This window comes from Hyaena hyaena, unplaced genomic scaffold (assembly GCF_003009895.1).
Source record: "Hyaena hyaena isolate Hyena2069 unplaced genomic scaffold, ASM300989v1 scaffold_161, whole genome shotgun sequence".
In the NCBI taxonomy this organism is placed as follows: domain Eukaryota; kingdom Metazoa; phylum Chordata; class Mammalia; order Carnivora; family Hyaenidae; genus Hyaena; species Hyaena hyaena.
In genome coordinates, this window is record NW_024080792.1 from 913,792 (window position 1) to 934,422 (window position 20,631).

Here is a 20,631-nt window from a genome sequence, read left to right on the forward strand (position 1 = left end):
TGAATTTGGAACTAAATTTATATCTCAGTTCTTACAAATATTCAAACTAATTATTTCAGAATGAATTTAGAATGACACTTTAATTAGTAATGCGTCTCCTGGCAATTAAGATTCTCTTACGTGTCTCAGCAATTAAAATGGCAAAGCATATTATTAAGGTCTCGTGATTCTTCATACCTCTTCCTGACAATTACTATGAGGAACATTAGAGGGATGATCACAGCTATAATCCACTCACTGAGTATTTGGAAGCAGGATAAACACTTTCTCCTCTCTGCCTAGTAATTTTTTATTTCATGCATATTACCTATCAATCATTAATGCAATTTGAGCTCTCTTACACAAAGTTCAATTTTTCATCTTATATAATTTATTACAACCAATTGATTTTGTGAAATTCAAGTTGTGGGAATAATTTTAATTAAGAAATAATTTTTAACCCATTTATTCATGATATGACTTTAATGGTCAGAACACATTAAAGTGGTTGATGGTAGGAGAAATATCAGTGCTGAAAAGACATCTAAAACTACTCTAAATGGAATATGTTAATATGAAGATAAACGCACAAAATCGTTAATGCTAATAAAGTCTTTTATTTTCAATTTTTAAATGTCTAAATTTTTAAAGTATCGAGGTAAACTTTTATCCTTGTTGTTTTTCTTACAATTCATTTTTCTAATGCATATTCCTACTGTAATATGAAAATATCTCAAACTTATATGGAGTATATTATAGAATTCTATACCATAAAACATGGCACCTAACACTTTCATTCTCTCAGATATACTTAGTAGGTCGAAAGGTTAAACCTCTGAGCGAACAATGTATAGCTGTCTATAACTAAGTGCAAGTTTCAGAAACTATAAACAGATCCTACTTAAAGTCAAGGCAAAGCCTAACCATATGGGAAACTTGTTTTCCTTTGAATAAAAAGATGGATTTGTGGAGTGCCTAGATGGTTCAGTCGATTAAATGACCAATGCTTGATTTTGGCTCAGGTCACAATCTCATAGTTGGTGAGATTAAGCTGCGCATTGAGCTCTGCATTGACAGCACAGAGCCTGCTTGGGAGCAGCCTCACTCATACTCACACTCTCTCAAAGTAAATAAATAAACTAAAAAAAAACAACAAAAAACAACAAAAAAAACAAAGGCTGATTTGTGTCCAAAGCAAACAGTGATATGATAACCTTACCCATATTCTCTGCAGTATTTGCAACTGAAACAGTATTGTTTTTTGTTTTTGTTTTTTTGTAGCTATGTTAATTCATTTTACACTACTTTACTCATTTCAGGTCCAATCCTACTTTTTAAATTGAGGTAAAAGGACATAAAACATTAGTTTGAGATGTACAACATAATGATTCGATACTTGTGCATATTATGAAATGATCACAGGAAGTCTGGTTAACATCCATCACCACACAGATAGAAACTATAGACACCATGCTGTACACTACATTCCCATGACTTACTTAAGTGTAACGCTGTACCTCTGGACTCCCTTCACCCATTTTTTTCTGCCTTGGTTATCACAGTCTCCATCAGCCTAGAAATCTGGATGACTCAGGTTTAATCAGCTTTCCTCCTCTATCACTTTTCACATTTCATGACCTTTCATCCTTCTTAAATTTCATTTATTATTATTTATTTAAATGTTTCATTTATTATTATTTAAATGTTTTATTTATTTTTGAGACAGAGAGAGACAGCATGAGCAGGGGAGGGTCAGAGAGAGAGGGAGACACAGAATCTGAAGCAGGCTCCAGGCTCTGAGCTAGCTGTCAGCACAGAGCCCGACATGGGGCCAAACCCACAAACTGTGAGATCAAGACCTGAGCTGAAATCGGACGCTTAACCGACTGAGCTACCCAGGCGCCCCTTGTTTTAATAAATATTCATGACCACAATTCTTACTACCATCACCTACTGGGACAGTATTTTTCAGCAAACAGATATTGTTCTCAAGTACTCATACTCTTGTGCTTTTGCTGACCAGAGTGACCAATGAAAAATTATACTCAACCAACCTAAGCAACATTTGTGTACACATATTAATACCCACAGAGAATTATGTGGGTAATTCCATCCACATAGTTGCAAATGAAAAGCATTTGTCATTTTAAAAATAAGTTAGACTGTACTGGGCTAAAATAAAGGAAAAAGTTCTATCTTCTTTTCCTCACTTGCTATGAAATAATCTCCAAATGTTTTTTGAGAACTTGAGCTTATCTGAGCACTCTTATATAATATTTTCCATTTTTCTTCCTTTGGGCATATAGAAGACAAAGTTAGTTGGGAAACATACACATATCTACCACCACCACCACCTACATCCAGAATTGTCAAAAAAAATTAAACCATAACAATTAAAGCAGAAGGCCTTAATGGGGGACGTGATTTTTATATTTTGAAAGAATTTCGATTTGCTATTTTCCCATCTGTCTTTGGACATCTTCCAAATACAATCAAATGGTATTGGTAAAACTAGAAGGTTTTATTATAGCTCATGGGACTAGTTTTTAAAAAATAACATTTTTAAAAATAATTTTTTGATCAGTACGTGATCAAGTACTGTGTACCAGGCACTGTGTTACACGCTTTATGGGTAGATCTCATTTCATGCTGAGGACAATCCAAGCTCTAGTTGAGAAAAGTGAGGCTATGAGAAGTTAAACATCATGACGAAGTTCACATAAAAATGACCGGGCTCAAGTTTGAACGCAGGTCTGACTGCAAAGCCTGTGTACACTAAACCTCTGGTTTATGAAAATGTCCTTAAAGAGAATGACGTGCCTTGAAAATCATTTACTTTTTTTTTTTTTTTTTTATGGTTTTACTTATTTTTGAGAGCCAGAGAGAGCGGAGCGAGCAAGAGAGAGCAAGTGAGCAGGGGAGGGTCAGAGAGAGAGGGAGACTCAGAAACAGAAACAGGCTCCAGGCTCTGAGCTAGCTGTCAGCACAGAGTACGATGCAGGGCTCGAACCCATGGACTGTGAGATCATGACCTGAGCGGAAGTCGGACGCTTAACCAACTGAACCACCCAGGCGCCCCTCATTTACCTGTTTCTATCCAATCCCATATAGAAATACCCAATAGAAATAGGAACTATTTCTATTTTACTTTCCTTAAGGCCCCCACTTTTAGGTTTAAAATAAAAAATTGAAAAAATTTCAGAGTTGAAAGAAAACTAAAAGTTTTTGCTTTTGTTTTGTTTTTGTAATGAGCTCAATATGCTGCTTTAAAGTTGAAACTAAGGAGGCACAAGACTACAGACCCAGAGCAACCTGCAGGCACCGCTGGCTAGAGCTGAGGGCACCCACAGTCCAGTCCCCTCTACTACTCAGTAGCAGCCCTTATGGGTGCTTGAGCAGGAGCAAGAGAATGTTGTCAGAGGTGCAGGTGAGATGGAAATGGTGCCTCTTCTCCTTATTCACTTAGTTGTTAATATTAAATTCCTGCAAATACTTTATTAGACTCATACAGAGGACAGACTACTGCTCAAAAGATTCATTTTTCCTTTTAAGACCAGCTTTCATGTTTAGAGCATCCTTTTGGGACAAAGTGGGAAACAAAAGGAGACGGAGAGCTTATAGCTGATAAAGATTTGGTGTGTAGGTGTGTATATGTGTCTTCATATACACATACACACAAAGGAATATTACTTGGTATTCAAAAAGAATGAACTCTTGCCATTTGCAACGTGTATGGAACTCGAGTGTATTATGCTAAGCAAAATAAGTCAGAGAAAGACAAATGTTTTTGCTCACATGTGGAATTTAAGAAACAAAACGGATGACCAAGGGAAGAGAAGGAAAAAAAAAAAAAACAGACGAAGACAAACCATAAGAGACTCATAAATATAGAGCACAATCTTAAGAGTTCTGGCAGCATGTTGAGTGGGGGGATGGGCCAAATGGGTGATGAACATTAAGAAGCACACTTGTTGGGATAAGCACTGGGTGTTATATGTAAGTGATGAATCACAAAATTCTATTCCTGAAATTATTACACTATATGTTAACTAATTTGGATTTAAATTTTTAAAAAATGGAAAAAAGGTGAAGGATTCAGAATAATTAGGGAATAAAGCATGCTAACTGAAAAAAAGAAAAAGAAAAAGGAGTTCTACTATACATTCATCAACACCATCTTAGACCCAAGGCCCAGATCATTCTATAGCAACATTCCAACAAAACGAGCGCTTAAAAATAGCATTTATCTGACTGGTAATAAGATTTAATCCAAATGTTTCTCTGCCATGCATTTCCCAACATGCAATTCTGAGTAATATTCTTCCATGAATGATGGTTGCAGGATGGGTGAGAAATAACTGAGTATACTATTACATCCCACAGAAACTAACTTCAAGGATTGGGCCTCCCCATCCTTGTCAAGATCAGGTAATAGGCCATCTTCAACCGTAGATTGGAACAAATCCTAGCTAACATGTACTTCTCCAACAGCTTTTTTTTTTTTTTTTTTTTTTTTAAGGAATGGGTTTTAAGAAAAACAGATACGAAATAGAAAGCTAACATGTACTTCTCCAACAGCATTTTTTTTTAAAGTAATGGGTTTTAAGACAGATACGAAACAGAAAGTACAAATTTAAGCTGTTTTGCTAATTGTTTTATAACTGCAACAAGTTCATACAGAGAATGACTTTTACAAAACATAATAAAGGTTCAAAGACGGAGATGTTCCCTTAGGCAAGGCTGAGATTTCAGCCTCTGGTATTTGGAATTTAGGCTGCAGTCCTTGTTTTTGGATGGATCACTGGGTATGTGACATAGACCATGCTTTAAACCAGATTTGGCCCAGGAAGTAGTAGATATTTCATGTCTCAGCTCGAATATGTATTTTCTTTAGGGTCAACAGCTAAAACGTACTGAGTACTACTATGAGCTAGATAGCTACTTTTAAGTTTATTTTCAGAGAGAGAACACAGAGGTTGTGCAGAGAAAGATCTTAAGTGTGTTCTGTGCAAATAGCAGAGTGTCTGATGAGGGGCTTGAACTCTTGAAACGTGAGATCATGACCTGAGCTGAAGTTGGACACTTATCCAACTAAGCCACCCAGGTGCCCCAGCCAGCTACTCTTGAAAGCACACTATACACATTAAGATATTACTTCTCCACATATTAAAATTCACAGCTAATATCATACACAATGGTGAAAAAGCTTTTCCTCTAAGATCAGGATCAAGACAAGGATGTCCACCCTCACCACTTTTATCCAACATAATACTGGGAAGTCCTAGTCACATCGATCAGACAAGAAATAAAAGGCATCCAAACTGATATGTAAAGCTGTCACTATGTGCTGATGACATGATACTATATACAGTACACCCTAGAGATTCAACCAAAAAGCTACTAGAACTGATAAATGAATTCAGTAAAGTTGCAAGAAACAAAATTATTATACAGAAATCTGTTGTGTTTCTATACACTAATAATGAAGTAGCAGAAGGAGAAATACAAAAACAATCCCATTTACAACTTCATAACAAAAAAAAAAAAAAAGCTAAAAAGAAACTTAACCAAGGAGGTGAAACACTGGTACTCTGAAAACTATAAAAACACTGATGAAAGAAATTGAAGACCCACACGAACAAATGGAAAGATATTCCATGCTTATGAATTAGAATATTGTTAAGACATCCATCCTACCCAATCTACCGATTCAATGCAATCCCTATCAAAATACCAACAGCATTTTTCACAGAACTGGAATACTAATGTTTGTATGAAACCACAATAATCTGATTTAAAAATGGACCTGAATAGACATTTTTCTAAAGACATACAGAATATTTTCTAAAGAAGACCTGAAAAGGTCTTGGTGATCACTAATCATCAATGAAAGGCCAATCAAAACCACAATAAGGTATCCCCTAACACCAGTCAGATGGCTAATATCCAAAAGAAGTATCAAGTATTGGTGATGTTGGGGAGAAAACGGAACCATCATAAACTGTTGGTAGGAATATAAATTGTTGGCAGCCACTGTGGATAAATGATTGGAGGTTCCTCAAGAAAATAAAAAAAAAAAAACAAACTCCATAAAATCCAGTAATTCCACTATTAGGGATTTACCAAAAGAAAACAAAAATATTAATTTGAAAAGATATATGCAGTATCTCATTGATGTGCAGCTGGCCATCTGGATGTCTTCTTTGGAGAAGTGTCTATTCATGTCTTTTGCCCATTTCACACCTGTCAGAATGGCTAACAGTAACAACTCAGGCAACAACAGATGTTGGCGAGGATGCGGAGAAAGATGATCTCTTGCACTGCTGGTGGGGATGCAAACTGGGGCAGCCACTCTGGAAAACAGTGTGGAGGTTCCTCAGAAAATTAAAAATAGAACTACCCTATGACCCAGCAAATGCACTACTAGGTATTTATCCAAGGGATACAGGTGTGCTGTTTCGAAGGGGCACATGTACCCAAATTTTTAAAGCACAATCAACAATAGCTGAAGTATGGAAAGAGCCCAGATGTCCATCGATGGATGAGTGGATAAAGAAGATATATAAACAATGGAGTATTACTTGGCAATCAAAAAGAATGAAATCTTACCATTTGCAACTATGTGGATGGAACTAGAGGGTATCATGCTAAGAGAGATTAGTAAGAGAAAGACAAGTATCATATGACTTCACTCATATGAGGACTTTAAGATACAAAACAGATGAACATAAGGGAAGGGAAGCAAAAGTAATACAACAACATGGAGGGGGACAAAAACATCAGAGACTCGGGGCGCCTGGGTGGCTTAGTCGGTTAAGCGTCCGACTTTTGCTTAGGTCATGATCTCGCGGTTCGTGGGTTCGAGCTCCGCGTCGGGCTCTGTGCTGACTGCCAGCTCAGAGCCTGGAGCCTATTTCAGAGTCTGTGTCTCCCTCTCTCTCTGACCCTCCCCTGCTCGCGCTGTCTCTCTCTCCTAGAAAAAAACAAAAAACAAAAAACAAAAAAAACCAACAAACCATCAGAGACTCTTAAATATGGAGAACAAACAGAGGGTTACTGGAGGGGATGTGGAAGGGGGGACGGCCTACTGGGTGAGGGGCATTAAGGAATCTACTCCTGCAATCATTGTTGCACTATATGCTAACTAACTGGATGTAAATTAAAAAATAAATTAAAAAAAAGAATGAAATGAGATGTTACAAAAGAGAAAACATAGGTTTAATGAAATATGAACAACAGCCAATGTCAGTTGTAATAAAAAGATTATCATTTTTCATCAAAAAAAGACATATACATGCTTACTTTACTGCAGTTTTAGAATAGCCAACATATGAAAGCAACTCGTGTTGAATAAAGAAGATGTGGTATCTATATACAATGGAATATTATTCAGCCATAAAGAATGAGATCTTGCCATTTGCAACAACAAAGATGGACCTAAAGGGTATTACGCTAACTGAAGTCAGAGGAAGCCAACCACCCTATCATTTCACTTATATGTGGAATCTAAAAAAAATAAACGAACAAAGAAAAAAACCCAGACTCCAAAAATACAGATCCTGGGAACTAGTGGTTCCCAGAGGGGAAGCGGATGAGACGATGAGTGAAATAAACAGGGTTAAGAGGTACAAACTTCTGGTTATAAAATAAATTCATGGAGATAAAAAGTATAGCATCACACAATACTGGAATAACGTTGTATGGGGAAAGATGATGAATACAGTTACCGTGATGAGCACTGAGTAATGTATAGAATTGTTAAAGTTGTGTTGTACACCTGAAACCAATAGAACACTGTATGCAAATTACACTGAAATTAAAAAAAATACTCCTCCTCTAAGCAATTCTATGAGGTAGGTTCTACTAACATTTTCATTTTGCAGATGAAGAAACTGAGGCACAGAGAGGTTTAATAACTTTCCGAAGATCCCATAGCTATGGGTGGAGCTGGGCTATGGAGGGAGGCAGTCTGGCTCCCGAGCTCATGTTCCTAGGACACTCTGACTCTTTAAGTATCGGATGGTTGGTTAGGTGTCTCAACTCCTGATTTTGGCTCAGGTCACCATCTCATGGTTCGTGAGGAGTCCTGCCCGGGGCTCTGGGCTGACAGCAAGGAGCCTGCTTGGATTCTCTCCCTCCCTCTCTGCCCCTCCCAGATTCATTCATGCTATCTCAAAATAAATAAACTTAAAAAAAATAATACGACAAACATTGAATGGACAGGAGTCTTTCAAGGATCATTTTAAGGAGTCCCCTCAAATGAATTTCCCTAATAAATTAGTTTTACCAAATATCTGATTATCTACCATTTTTAAGTGTTTATTTTTGAGAGAGAGAGAAAGGGAGGGAGGGGGAGAGAGAGAGTAAGAGAGGGAGGGAGGGAGTACAAGTAGGGGAGGAGTAGAGAGAGAGGAAGACACAGAATCCAAAGCAGGCTCCAGGCTCCCACTGGGAACCTAGATGCGAGGCTCAAAAGCACAAAACGTGAGATTTTGACCTGAGCTGAAGTCAGATGCTTTAACGACTGAGCCACCCAGACTCCCCAGTGATTATCCACTTCTAATTAAAGAAAACCTAATTTGATCTTTAATTTGATTATTGCATTCTTTCATAATAGTATAATTATATCACAAAAAATTTGTAAAATAAAGAAAATTTCACCCCAGTTGCATTATTCTATTTAGTATATTTAGTACATTCCATTTCTGAATTTTTACATGCATCTGTGTTTTAATACTATCAAACTATAAGCAATTCTATGATGTGTACTTTTCAAAATTACTTTTATATAAAAGCAGCCTGATGCTTCAGTTTTCATACTTCCTTATCTTGAGAAGATTCAAATGAATCCCCAAATGTCTTACCTTCTCAGGCTTGCCTCTATTCTCCTCAAATTCTGAACATCCTGTGTATGGAGGGCATACAGGGAAAGAGTGGAATATGCTCCCGGAGAGGTGAGGGAGGAGATGATTTGCTAAATCATAAATTTCTGAGGGGCTGAAGGGACCATTCAAATGTTCTAGTCTGGAACTCCCCTATGACCCAGCAATAGCACTGCTAGGAATTTACCCAAGGGATACAGAAATGCTGAGGCATAGGAGCACATGTACCCCAATGTTCATAGCAGCACTCTCCACAATAGCTAAAACATGGAAAGAGCCTAAGTGTCCATCAACAGATGAATGGATCAAGAAGATGTGGTTTATCTATACCATGGAATACTACATGGCAATGAGAAACAATGAAATCTGGCCATGTGTAGCAACATGGATGGACCTTGAGGGTGTTATGCTGAGCGAAATAAGTCAGGCAGAGAAGGACAAATATCATATGTGTGCACGTATAGGAGGATTAGGAGGAACTTGACGGAGGACCAAGGGGGAGAAGAAGGGCGGAAATGGTGGGGGAAAGGGAGAGAGGCAAACCATGAGAGACTCTTGATTGCTGACAAAAACTGAGGACTGATGGATGTGGGGGGGTGGGGGGGATGGGCATGGAGGAGGACACGTGTAGGGATGAGCACTGGGTGTTATGTGGAAACTAATTTGACAATAAACTATTTGTAAAAAAAAAAAAAAAAAAATTAAAAAACAAAAAAACCCAAATGTTCTAGTCTGATGCCCTTTAGCAATCGATGAAACCGGGCCATGACAGGTGCAATGACTTATCCAAGTCAGAGGCAGAACTGAGACCCAAACCCAGTGTCCTGGCTCTCCCAGCAGCACTTGCTGCACACAATGACGACTGTACTATCCTCCGCCTTCACTATCAGTCATGCCCCTGGGGAATCAATTACAAGTAAAAATCTTTAAATAATGTCCAAATTTTTCCTGAGCTCCCACAACACTCATTTAACAAGCCCAAAAGCTTTGAATTTATAAACTCATCAGTGATGATATTTTAAAATTTGGGGATGGGGCCAAAGAAATAAAAAACCTGTATGATAAAAGACATCGATGAAGGAGATGGAACTGTTCTATTGTAATTCTGTATGTTATCTGTTTATAAATTATTTTAAAGTATTCCTAAATAGTTTGCATTGTAAGTTTTTAAGAAGTGCCCTAAATTCATTAGGATAACTTATGAATACGTTCTGTCATTCCTGAAAGAAAATATTTGAAAAGACCTCAATTCTACTTTTAATTATTTGGCCTGACACACTTTTAAGATGCTCAGATAGGGGGGCGCCTGAGTGGCTCAGTCGGTTAAGTGTCGGACTTCGGCTCAGGTCATGATCTCATGGTTTGTGGGTTCGAGCCCCGCATCGGGCTCTGTGCTGACAGCTCAGAGCCTGGAGCCTGCTTTGGATTCTGTGTCTCCCTCTTTCTCTCTGACCCTCCCCTGCTCACGCTGTGTGTCTCTCTCTGTCTCTCTCTCAAAAATAAATAAAACATTAAAAAAAAATAAGATGCTCAGATAGGACCCTGAAGGATGCCTAAAAGCAAAAAACAAAAAAATTTAAAAAACCCCCAAAAGCCCCAAAAAACAGTTATTTGATGCACAAAAAATAAAATGTCACTCCCTGGAGAAAAATCTTGAGAGAGAAAGCCACATTTAAGCTTAAAGTTAAAGGCAAACTAATTTATTACAGGAGAAATCAGAGAAGTGTTTGCAAAGGAGTAGAAGTTAAAACACGTTTAAGGATCATTAAAGCCATGACTGAAACTGTTTCTATGACTATTACATAACTAGGCATCAGTAAATTAAAATGAAAAATACAGTGCTTAATGCTTTAAATTAGCACACAGAGAGGGACATGAATATAAGGTATCCAGAAAAAAAAAAAGCTGCCTTTAGGGCTTATTCTTTCTGTCATTCTACAACAGTTACAGTGATGTTTATAAAGTACCACAGACAGACTTCTCTTCTGAGAGCTGTATTTGGAAAAGGAATCAATCATTTATTAAGAACCCAGCAAATACTTGGTCAGAGGTTTTGGCAAGGCACTAAGAAGATTTCTACAAAATGAGAGTAAGTCTGAATGAGGTAAATTCAAATTGGGAAGGCAAATAGACCTATGTAAAGGTTCAAATGTCAAAACATGGCTATTTTAGACTAGGACATGTAGGAAAATCATTCTAAAAGGTCAACGTAAAATGAGAATTTTTTTTTTCCAGGGAAAAAACAGACATGTCCTTTCTGTAAGGCCTGGACCCTGAAAGCAAATGCCATCTTGACATACGTAAGATTTTTTCCCTCCCTTTGATCATCAGACTATCCCCCAAACTAACTGAAGATCATAAACCTTAAAATCATAAACAATCCAATTTTATTACAGTGCAGTCCATTCACGTTAAGAGCAAATGCCACGTCTGACAGCCTAACACGGTAGCCCCTGAGCGCGTGGCTGCCGGCCCTATGGGAAAGCTTGGCATATCAAGGCTGTGGCCAGCTTGGTGGTCACGCTGTTCTTCCTGCTGCGATCCCAACTCCGGTCTCTCCTGGCAGCAAGAAGCAGACCTGGGGCCTTTTAAACTTTGGGGATATAAATTAAACAGAGACTTATAAATGACAATTACAAAATGTTTTGATACATCTATTTGATCCCCAAATGTTTGAAGAGCCAAGCATGACTCTGCACAAAGAGAAACAGGAGATTTATAGGGCAGTGATTTGGCTAATCTTTTATCTTACCAGCTCTGAACTTACCAGCTCTTAACTGCGACAAAACTCTCCTATGGTTAGACACGCATCAAGTTTTCATTCATGTTCGTTATTAAAAAAACAACATAACAAAACAAAAAAGAAACAGGTGCACGCAGACCTCGGATAGACAGACTCTGGTCTTATGCTTCTGCATATTTGTGGCAATTTAATTCTCATCTTTTTCCTTTTCCATTGCAGACTTAATTGCCATAATAAATAATTTGTTTTATTTAGCTCCATTTTATTGTCTTTTGATTGCAAAAATAAACTCTGAATTAAGAAAATGCTACTTAGTAAAAAAAAAAAAAAAAAAGTAGCATTTTCTGAGTTAATACCGTTACTTTGCCACTAGGCTATGCTAAAGGATAGTCCATTTGTTCTAGAACACTTCTGTCTTCCAGCTATCCAAAAAAGCAGGAAAATAAATGTAAAAAATGGATATTAATTATTTAACCACTCAAAACCTAGCTGGTAATTCACTTAACAGATTTATATGAGTTTACATAATTAGTTTATAGGAATATATTCCAAAAGAATAAATGAGTCTTTTTTTTTTTTTCTTTTTTTAAATCAAATGTCATTTGGTAATGCCCAGTTTGGTTTTAAAAGAATGAAATCATCTTTATTTTATCCAAATTAAATGTATTTTTATTTGCATGTAGTCAATACTACTTAAAAAAAACTACAACGTATAGTCATGGACTCATTAGTTATCAGAAACATAAGCTTTAGATCAGATATACTTTACTGCTTAAAAAAGGTTATTTAAATGCAACAGTTGAGAACCAAACACATTTATTTTATGTGTTTTTCTTGTTTTTAATGTTTGTTTATTTTTAAGAGACAGAGAGTTTGAGCAGAGTAGGGGCAGGGAGAGAGAGACAGAGGATCTGAGGCGGGTTGTGCGCTGAGAGTGGAGAGACCGATGTGGGACTCGAATTCATGAACTGCGAGATCATGACCTAAGTCAAGTCAGATGCTTAACCAACCGAGCCACTCAGGCGCCCATTAGGTATTTTTCATATGAAAATTATAATTTATGTAACTGGTGTTCAGGACTCTTTACTTTTCAACTTAGGAATGCAACTTATTGCAATATTTTCCCCTAAAACTCTAAGAAACACACTATTATTTTCACCATCATCACTATATTAATATCTATCCCTGACTGCACACCATGGGGAGCACTGGATTCGAACAGGTAGGAGTTTCTTACCTATTGCAGTTGGTTAGGGATACAAAAAAATGGAAAAAAACATTGATAAAATATTTAGGGACCACACAGGTGCTGTACACACGTGATGAATATTCATCTATTTTTATGTTCCAATAGTTCACATAAGAGATACCCATATTATTTAAAAATTCCAAAAGGTTTTTTTACAACTAAAGACTCAGGGGATTTCAAAGTCTAGTTCTCAAAGTGCTTTGAAAATAAAAACCCATAACCCTCCCAATTTACTGTTTAATCCACTTGACAACACTCTCTGTAAGAGGGGTTTGCCATAATTTAAAGATAAATTAATTTTTTTAAACTTGACTCGTTTCTTTTTCAATTATTCATTATTCATGTATTAATTATTCATTATAGGATGAATTATTGACAGAACACAATCCAGCCCCAAAGCAAAATGCTATTAATCTACTACTCATATCCTATTATCGCTTTGGCATATGATAGAGTACTTGGAAGAAAAAGGTTAGTGGACTTTCTCTTCTTAAATGTAATTAGGTTCAGTAAAATCCATGTATGAAATGCTGCAGAAAAAGATGAATATAGTTATAAGGTAGGTCAAATCATGTTTGCCCACATACACAAAGGTGATATTCAAAACATTTGGGTGTTTCCATAAGCACTGAGGAACCCAACAGGCATCTGTAGTCAGCATCCGTGCTTGGCCATGGGGATAAACTTTCATAGCAATGTTGAAAACCTTGAATTCTGATTGATCATCGTTATGTTTATGTCCAATATTGGTATTAAATTAGTTTTTAGGGAACCATTATTATGAAATAGGATATTTTTAATTATGTTGCATAGCATTCCAACTAGGAGAATAGCCTCACTGATAATTTCAGTTCTAGAATTCCTTCTTTTTACATACTATCTACGGCAGAGACACCTGAGTATCTAGTAATGTCTGTTGGTATTGTTTAGGAATGGGACATGATAATTGATGTGGATAGATATGAAGCATTCCTCATTTGAATTCACGGTGAGTTCTGGGGCTTGATATATTAAATTGAGAGACTAAGATATATTCTCTGTAGTGATCCCCTTCACCAGGAGTCTTGGACAGATGTCAACTCCAGAAACATCTGGGGGGTCCTGATTTAGTCAGGGGCTCAGAGATAGGATATAAACCAGTTTTTCTTAAGTGCAAACAAGTGATTAAAGAGAAAAAAGAAAAGCAAACAACAACAAATCAAGTCTTGGGAGGGGGCTGGATTGTCCGATCTGCCCTAGAACATTCTAAAGGAAGAAACTGCCAAAGATGAGAGCAGGGCTTTCTTTCCACAGAGGTGAAAAGATACAGAATTTGCCATGTGCCCAACCTCATTTTAATCCTGGTTCTTGGGACAACTGGAAGGCTCCAGGGGTATTCACCATGGTGCTGGACATTTGTAAATTAAGGACTCTGTTGGAGTTATAATACATAGGTTCTAATTTCTTATGGTGCCATTCATCAAAAGAGACTGATGCAAAAATAGTAGAGAGAACTGCAGTGCCTGAAATATATTATGTTCCTTTTTATCTAAATCTAGGCTCTACTACTCTCTAAGCACTTTAGGGCAGTAGTATTCTAACTCTCTTGTCTCAAAGCACTCTATGCTAACTGCACCCAACTTGTCTTCATTGGCTAACAGCCCTTTCAGAACTCTTGGCTATGGATATGCTAGGTCATGTGACTGGGATGCTCTTCCTCCTCACTACCCACCTGAATTCATGCTTCAAGTTGTATCTAAAAAGTCAGGTGTCTTGTGGGATTTTTATGACTAACATCACTATTATAGCTACTTGTACACAAGCCTGAATCCTTGACTAGCCACTTCCCTTAGGCCTGAGATGGTGTCTCACTGTTTGCTCTGGGTGGAAGAGAGTAAGTGCTCAGTACATGCCTGCTAAATCAATCAGTGGTGAGTAGGGAGATGGACGGATGAGAAAGAAGAACTCAAAATATTAAATCCCACAAATTCCACCTACATCATGAGCAGAGTCATAGTCAGACTCTAGTTTGCAACACTGTACTGAAGATGCCGTCATGGGAAATACCCAAATTATGGTTTCCTTCCAAAGAGCCCACCCTCTGAGCGGTCTTTCCTGTCAGTGAGACTCCTTCTGACACTGCATAAACTGCCCATCCAAACCAGGGAAGCAATGTAGTCCTCAGTCCAGTGTTGGTCATCCAAAGAATCCTTATCTTGTGGACCCCTCAGTGACCTCTGCTACAGTGCTGGTGATCTGGCTCCAAAGCCAGCAGACGACACCTCTCCGTATAGGAATGTACTTTCTTAGACTCACGTTGGTTGCTTATCTCAGGCGGAGCCACTTGAGTGACTGCTTTTCTCCCTTGTGAAAAAAGATCACATGCTTTCCGAATAGCTAACAACTCTGTGCTGGGATTTGACCGTGGTGAGTTCTACAGAGTTAATCTGAGCAAGACCTAGGTATTTTTAAAAAAAAAAAAAAAAAAAAAAAACAACCCTCATTTTATTGTATTCAAGAGTTCAGATCTATTACCTCACCAACTACAGGGAAAAAGGAGCCCTGGCAGAGATGAAGAAGGTTGCTGTGACCCATGGTGGTCCACAGGAGAGGGGTCCTGCACTCTGGCCTGCCCTCCAGCATTGGTTTAGTCTTTCCCTCACACACTGGATGAACACTCACATCCCTCCCAGACACACCTTTCACCGTCTCCTGGGTTATATGTGAATGGCATTTTAGCTTTAATATATTTTATGTAAGTTTAGCTATTGGAGAGCTGAATGCCATGCTTGTTTCCATTATTATTATTATATTCTGAAGAGTATGTCTTAGAAGTGATCTCCATCTATCACTGCTCTTCATTGACACGTGATATGGAATAGCAATGCAATCAATTACCAATATTATGTTAGCATGCACACAGTAAAAATACACATGTATTTAGCTATAAAAGCATCTAGGAGTTTAAAAAATTAAGTAAACCTGTAAATGTCATTGTGGGGGGGGGGGATTTCATGATATACCTTCTCTGTCGGTAAACTGACAAAAGTGATACATTGAAATGAAATCCAATAATTCAGGAGAAAAACATCTTCAAGTACACACTCACCCACTATGTTTCATATGTGGTGGTTTATCCATTCGCACTGCTAATTTGATCTTTAAGTCAGAGTCCTGGCTATTTTTGGGAACTATCATTCGGTGCAATTCAGCTGACTTGGAGCTATTAGAAGTTGGGTATAATATCACCTACAAAAGACAAACAAAAACAAACAAACAAACAAAAAAAAACACATTTAAGTGCACAATTCAATGTCTAAGGATTGAAAGAGAAGTCTTCTGTTTTCCTGTATAAAAAGAAAGTGTCACACCCAAATGTGTCTAAACCACTTGACCCCCTCCGCAACAGATGGGTTTTCAATACAGCCTCATTTATCTTTTTGACAAATATGTGTTTTCATATTATCACATAACGAGTTTTCTTCCTATGTCACTTCCTAATGAGGTAAGAGCGCAAAGGCTGCAGCTGAATTGACAGCTGAGAAATACTTGTTAGACGCCTGTAATTTCAAGACTATTCTAAACTCCTCAGGACGAGGAAGGTCAGAAAGCAGTATGTTTTTGAAATTACAGACAGCATGTTTAAAAAGTAAAACCAATTATTCTAGGCAGCGAAAATATAGCTAATGCTTTAATATTTGCGTTGTAAAACAGCGTTGAAGGAAATCAATGCAATTAGAGATGGAAAAGACTGATATCATAGCGCATCTTCTGTCCTAGATCAACGCCAAAGGATTTTTTTCCTGATGCTTTCAAAACTATAAATATTACAATGACACAAAGTAATTACTTATTTAACTATTTATTTTTGCGGCAGGGGCAGGGAGAGACTGGCACGTGCAGGCAAAGAAGAGAGAATCCCAAGCAGGGTCTGTGCTGTCACTGCAGAGCCTGACATGAGGCTCAAGGCCACGAACCATGAGATCATGACAAGAGCTGAAATTAAGAGTTACATGCTTAACTGACTGAACCACCCAGGCACCGTCACAAAGTAATTATTTTTAATAAAATTTCCAAATTTCCAAGTGATGTTTTTAAACACTATAGCTTTACAAAGCCAACACAGAAAAGACAAGCTTACTCTTCATATCTTACATGCCATACAACCATACTTTGTTTTATTGCATTTCACTTTATTGTGCTCCACACATACTGCGTTTTATAAATTGAAGGTCTATGGCAATCCTGTGCCGAGTACATCTGTTGCTGCCCTTTTTCCAACAGAATTTGCTCACTTCACTTCTCTGTAAAGTTTTGGTAATTCTCGTAGTATTTTAAACTTTTACATTATATTTGTTATAGTGATCTATGATCAGTGAAGAACTGTGATGTTACTAACATAATTGCTCTGGGGCATCACAGAGCACTCCCACACAAGACACTGAACTTAACTGATAAATATGTGTTTTCTAAATGCTTTACCAATTACTTATTCTCTCTCTCTCTTCTCTCCCTCTCTCTCTCCCCCTCTCCCTCACTCCCCTTGGGACTTCCTGTTCTCTGAGACACAACAATACTGAAACTAAGATAAAAACCCTTGTGAAAGACGGAGTCGCACATCTATTTACCTTTTTAAATTTTTATTTATTTTGAAAGTGAGAGACAGAGAGCAAGCACACACACCTGTGCAAGTGGCAGAGGGACGGAGAGAAAGGGGGAGAGAGAATCCTAAATCTGCACTGATAGTGCAGAGCCCAACGTGGGGACTGAACTCAAAAACCATGAGATTATAACCTGACCATGAGATCATATCAAAAGTTGGATGTTCAACCGATTGACCCACCCAGGTGCTCCACATGTCTCTCACTTTAAATCAAAAGCTTGAAATAACTCAGTTTAGTGAGGAAGGCATGACATAAGCCAGGAGAGACTGAACACTTGGTCTCTTGGGCCAAAGAACCAAGAGCACAAAAGAAAAGTTCCTGCAGGAAATTAAAAGTGTATACACTTTTATACAGTGAATACACAAATGACAAAGCAAAGCACCCTTCTTCCTGACATGGAGAAAGTTTTCATGATCTGGATAGAAGATCAAAGTTGCCACAACATTCCCTTATGCCAAACCTTAATCCAGAGCAAGCCCCTTTCTTTAATTCTAAGAAGGCTTAGAGGGGTGAAGCTGCAGAAGAAAAGCATAAAGCTAGCAGAGGTTGGTTCATGACCTTTAAAGAAAAAAACCATTTATGTAACAGAAAGGCACCAGGTCAAGCAGCTAGTGCTGATGGAGAAGCTGCAGCAAGTTACCCAGAAGATCTGGATAATAAAAGTGGCTATACTACACAACAGATTTTCAACATCCATGAAACAGTGTTACATTAGAAGGTGACATCTTAGACTTTCATAGAGAGGAGAAGGCAATTGCTGGGTTCAAAGCACCAAAGCAACAGGCAGACTCTCTTGTTAGGGGCTAATGCAGCTGGTAACTTTAAATTGAAGCCAAAGCTCATGTACTGTTCCAAAAATCCTAGGACTGTTAAGAAATATGCTAAATCTACTCTGCTTGAGCTCTGTAAATGGAATAACAAAGCCCTGATAACAGCACATCTGTGGATACCATGGTTTTGTGGCTATTTTAAGCCGACTGCTGACAACTACTGCTCAGGAAAAGATTCTTTCAAAATATCACTTCTTAATGACAATGCACCTGGTCACCCAAGAACTCTTTCAGAGATAGACAATGGGATTACTGTTATTTTCACACACAGCGTTCGTTCTGTAGCCCAAGGGTCAAGGAGTATTTTCACTTTGAAGTCTTATTTAAAAAAAACATTTCATAAGGCTAAAGCTGGCCTAAATAATGATTACTATGATGAGTCTAGGCAAGGTAAATTGAAAACCTTCATGGAAGGACTCTCCATTTTTTAAGTTATTTATTTTGGGGGGCGCGGGGGGAGAGAACACACACACACAAGCAGGAGAAGGGGGGAGAGGGAGAGGGAGAGAGAGAGAATGAATGAACATCCCAAGCAGGCTCCTCACCGTCAACACAGAGCCCAACATAGGGCTTGAACCCACGACCCCAAAATCATGACTTGAGCTGAAATCAATAGTCAGATGCTTAACTGACAGAGTCACTTGGGTGCTCCGCAATCACCATTTTAGATGCCATTAGGAACATCTAGGATTCATGCAAAGAGGTCAAAATAACAGTAGCAGGAGTTCAGAAGAAGTCGATTCCAATTCTGGATGATTTTAAGACTTCAGTGGAGGAAGTAACTGCAGATGTGGTGGAAACAACAAGAGAACCAAAAGTGGAACCTGAAAACGTGACTGACCAACTACTCCTTGAGACACAACAATATTGAAATTAGGCCAATTACCCAGCAATGGCTTGTAAGCGTTCAAGTGAAAGAAAGAGCCATAGTACAAATGGCTGTAAACTCACGATCACACTTTAATAGGTAAGGAGGTACTTTATACGGATGAGTAAAGAAAATGGTTCCTTGAGATGGAATCTACTCCTAAAGAAGATGTTGTGAAGATTGTTCAATTGACAACAAAAGATTTAGAATACTACACAGATTTCGCCACTAAAGCAGTGGCAGAGTTCAAAAGGACTGAATGTAATTCTGAAAGAAATTCTACTGTGTGTAAAATGCTATCAAACAACATGACAGGCTAGAGAAATTGGTGATGAAAGGAAATGTCAATCAATATGGCAAATTTCATTTATCTTAAGACGTTATCAGGGTCACCCCACCCTGATCATTCAGAAATCATCAACATCAAGGCAGGATCCTCCACCAGGAAAAAAAAAAAAGGTTATAATTTGCTGAAAGCTCAGATGACGGTTAGCATTTTCAGTAATAAGTATTATTTAATTAAGGTATATATATATATTTTTTACAGTTTATGTAAGTGAGTGAGGGGGAGAGAGGGAGGGAGGGAGGGAGAAAGAGGGAGGGAGGGGGAGGGAGGGAGAGAGAGAGAGAGAGAGAGAGAGAGAAGCAGAGACACCTATTGGAGGAGGGGCAGAGAGAGAATCCTAAGCAGGCTCCATATTGTCAACACAGGGCTTGATGCATATCCTGTGAGGATATGACCTGAGCTGAAAAAGAGTCGGATGCTTAACTGACTGAACACCCAGGTGCCCCAAGGTATGTACTTTTAAAAGACAATGTTACTGCACACATAACAGCTTACAGTACAGCGCAAATGTAACTTTATGAGAAAGCAAAAAATTCACTGAACTCACTTTATCATGATATCCATTTTCTTGCAGAACTCTGGAACCAAGCTCACTATCTAAGCAATGTCTGTGAATAAAACCATGTATCTCCCCCTCGTTAGAACATTTAGACATAGCTTATATCAAAGCCTTGATATTTTTAAACGGGAGGACTATATCCTGAAGGATAAAGATTTGAAATGCAGTATAGGGGTGCCTGGGTGGCTCAGTCGGCTGGAAGGTACGACTCTTGATTTTGGTCCATGTCATGATCCCAGGTAATGGGACTGCGCCCCACGTTGGGCTCCTTGCTGAGAGTGGAGTCTGCGTAAGATTCTCTGTCTCCCTCTGTCCCTCTCCCCTGCTTGCACATGTGCTCTAAAATTAAAAACAAAAAGAAATGCAGTATATTTTAAGCTACTCTTATTTTATACCAATGTGAGAAGTAAACAAACCTGAAGTTTCAATGTAAATGGAAGAATTATAAACATGCTCAGGTATGCTAAAATGTTTTTAAAAGCAAAACACGGCAACTAAACTTGGCATGCTCTGGTTTAAAAAAAAGTTCTTC

General features: G+C 38.1%; 1 protein-coding gene across 15 annotated transcripts in view; it reads right to left on the bottom strand.

Moving 5' to 3' along the window:
* Nucleotides 1-20,631, bottom strand: part of CADPS2 (calcium dependent secretion activator 2) — a 535,389-nt gene that overhangs the window by 226,658 nt on the left and 288,100 nt on the right. For all 15 annotated transcript variants that reach the window (XM_039239670.1, XM_039239667.1, XM_039239669.1 and 12 more), the window contains exon 8: nucleotides 15,942-16,081. In XM_039239670.1, coding sequence (XP_039095601.1) covers nucleotides 15,942-16,081 — 140 coding nt within the window. The remainder of the gene's footprint in view (nucleotides 1-15,941; nucleotides 16,082-20,631) is intronic.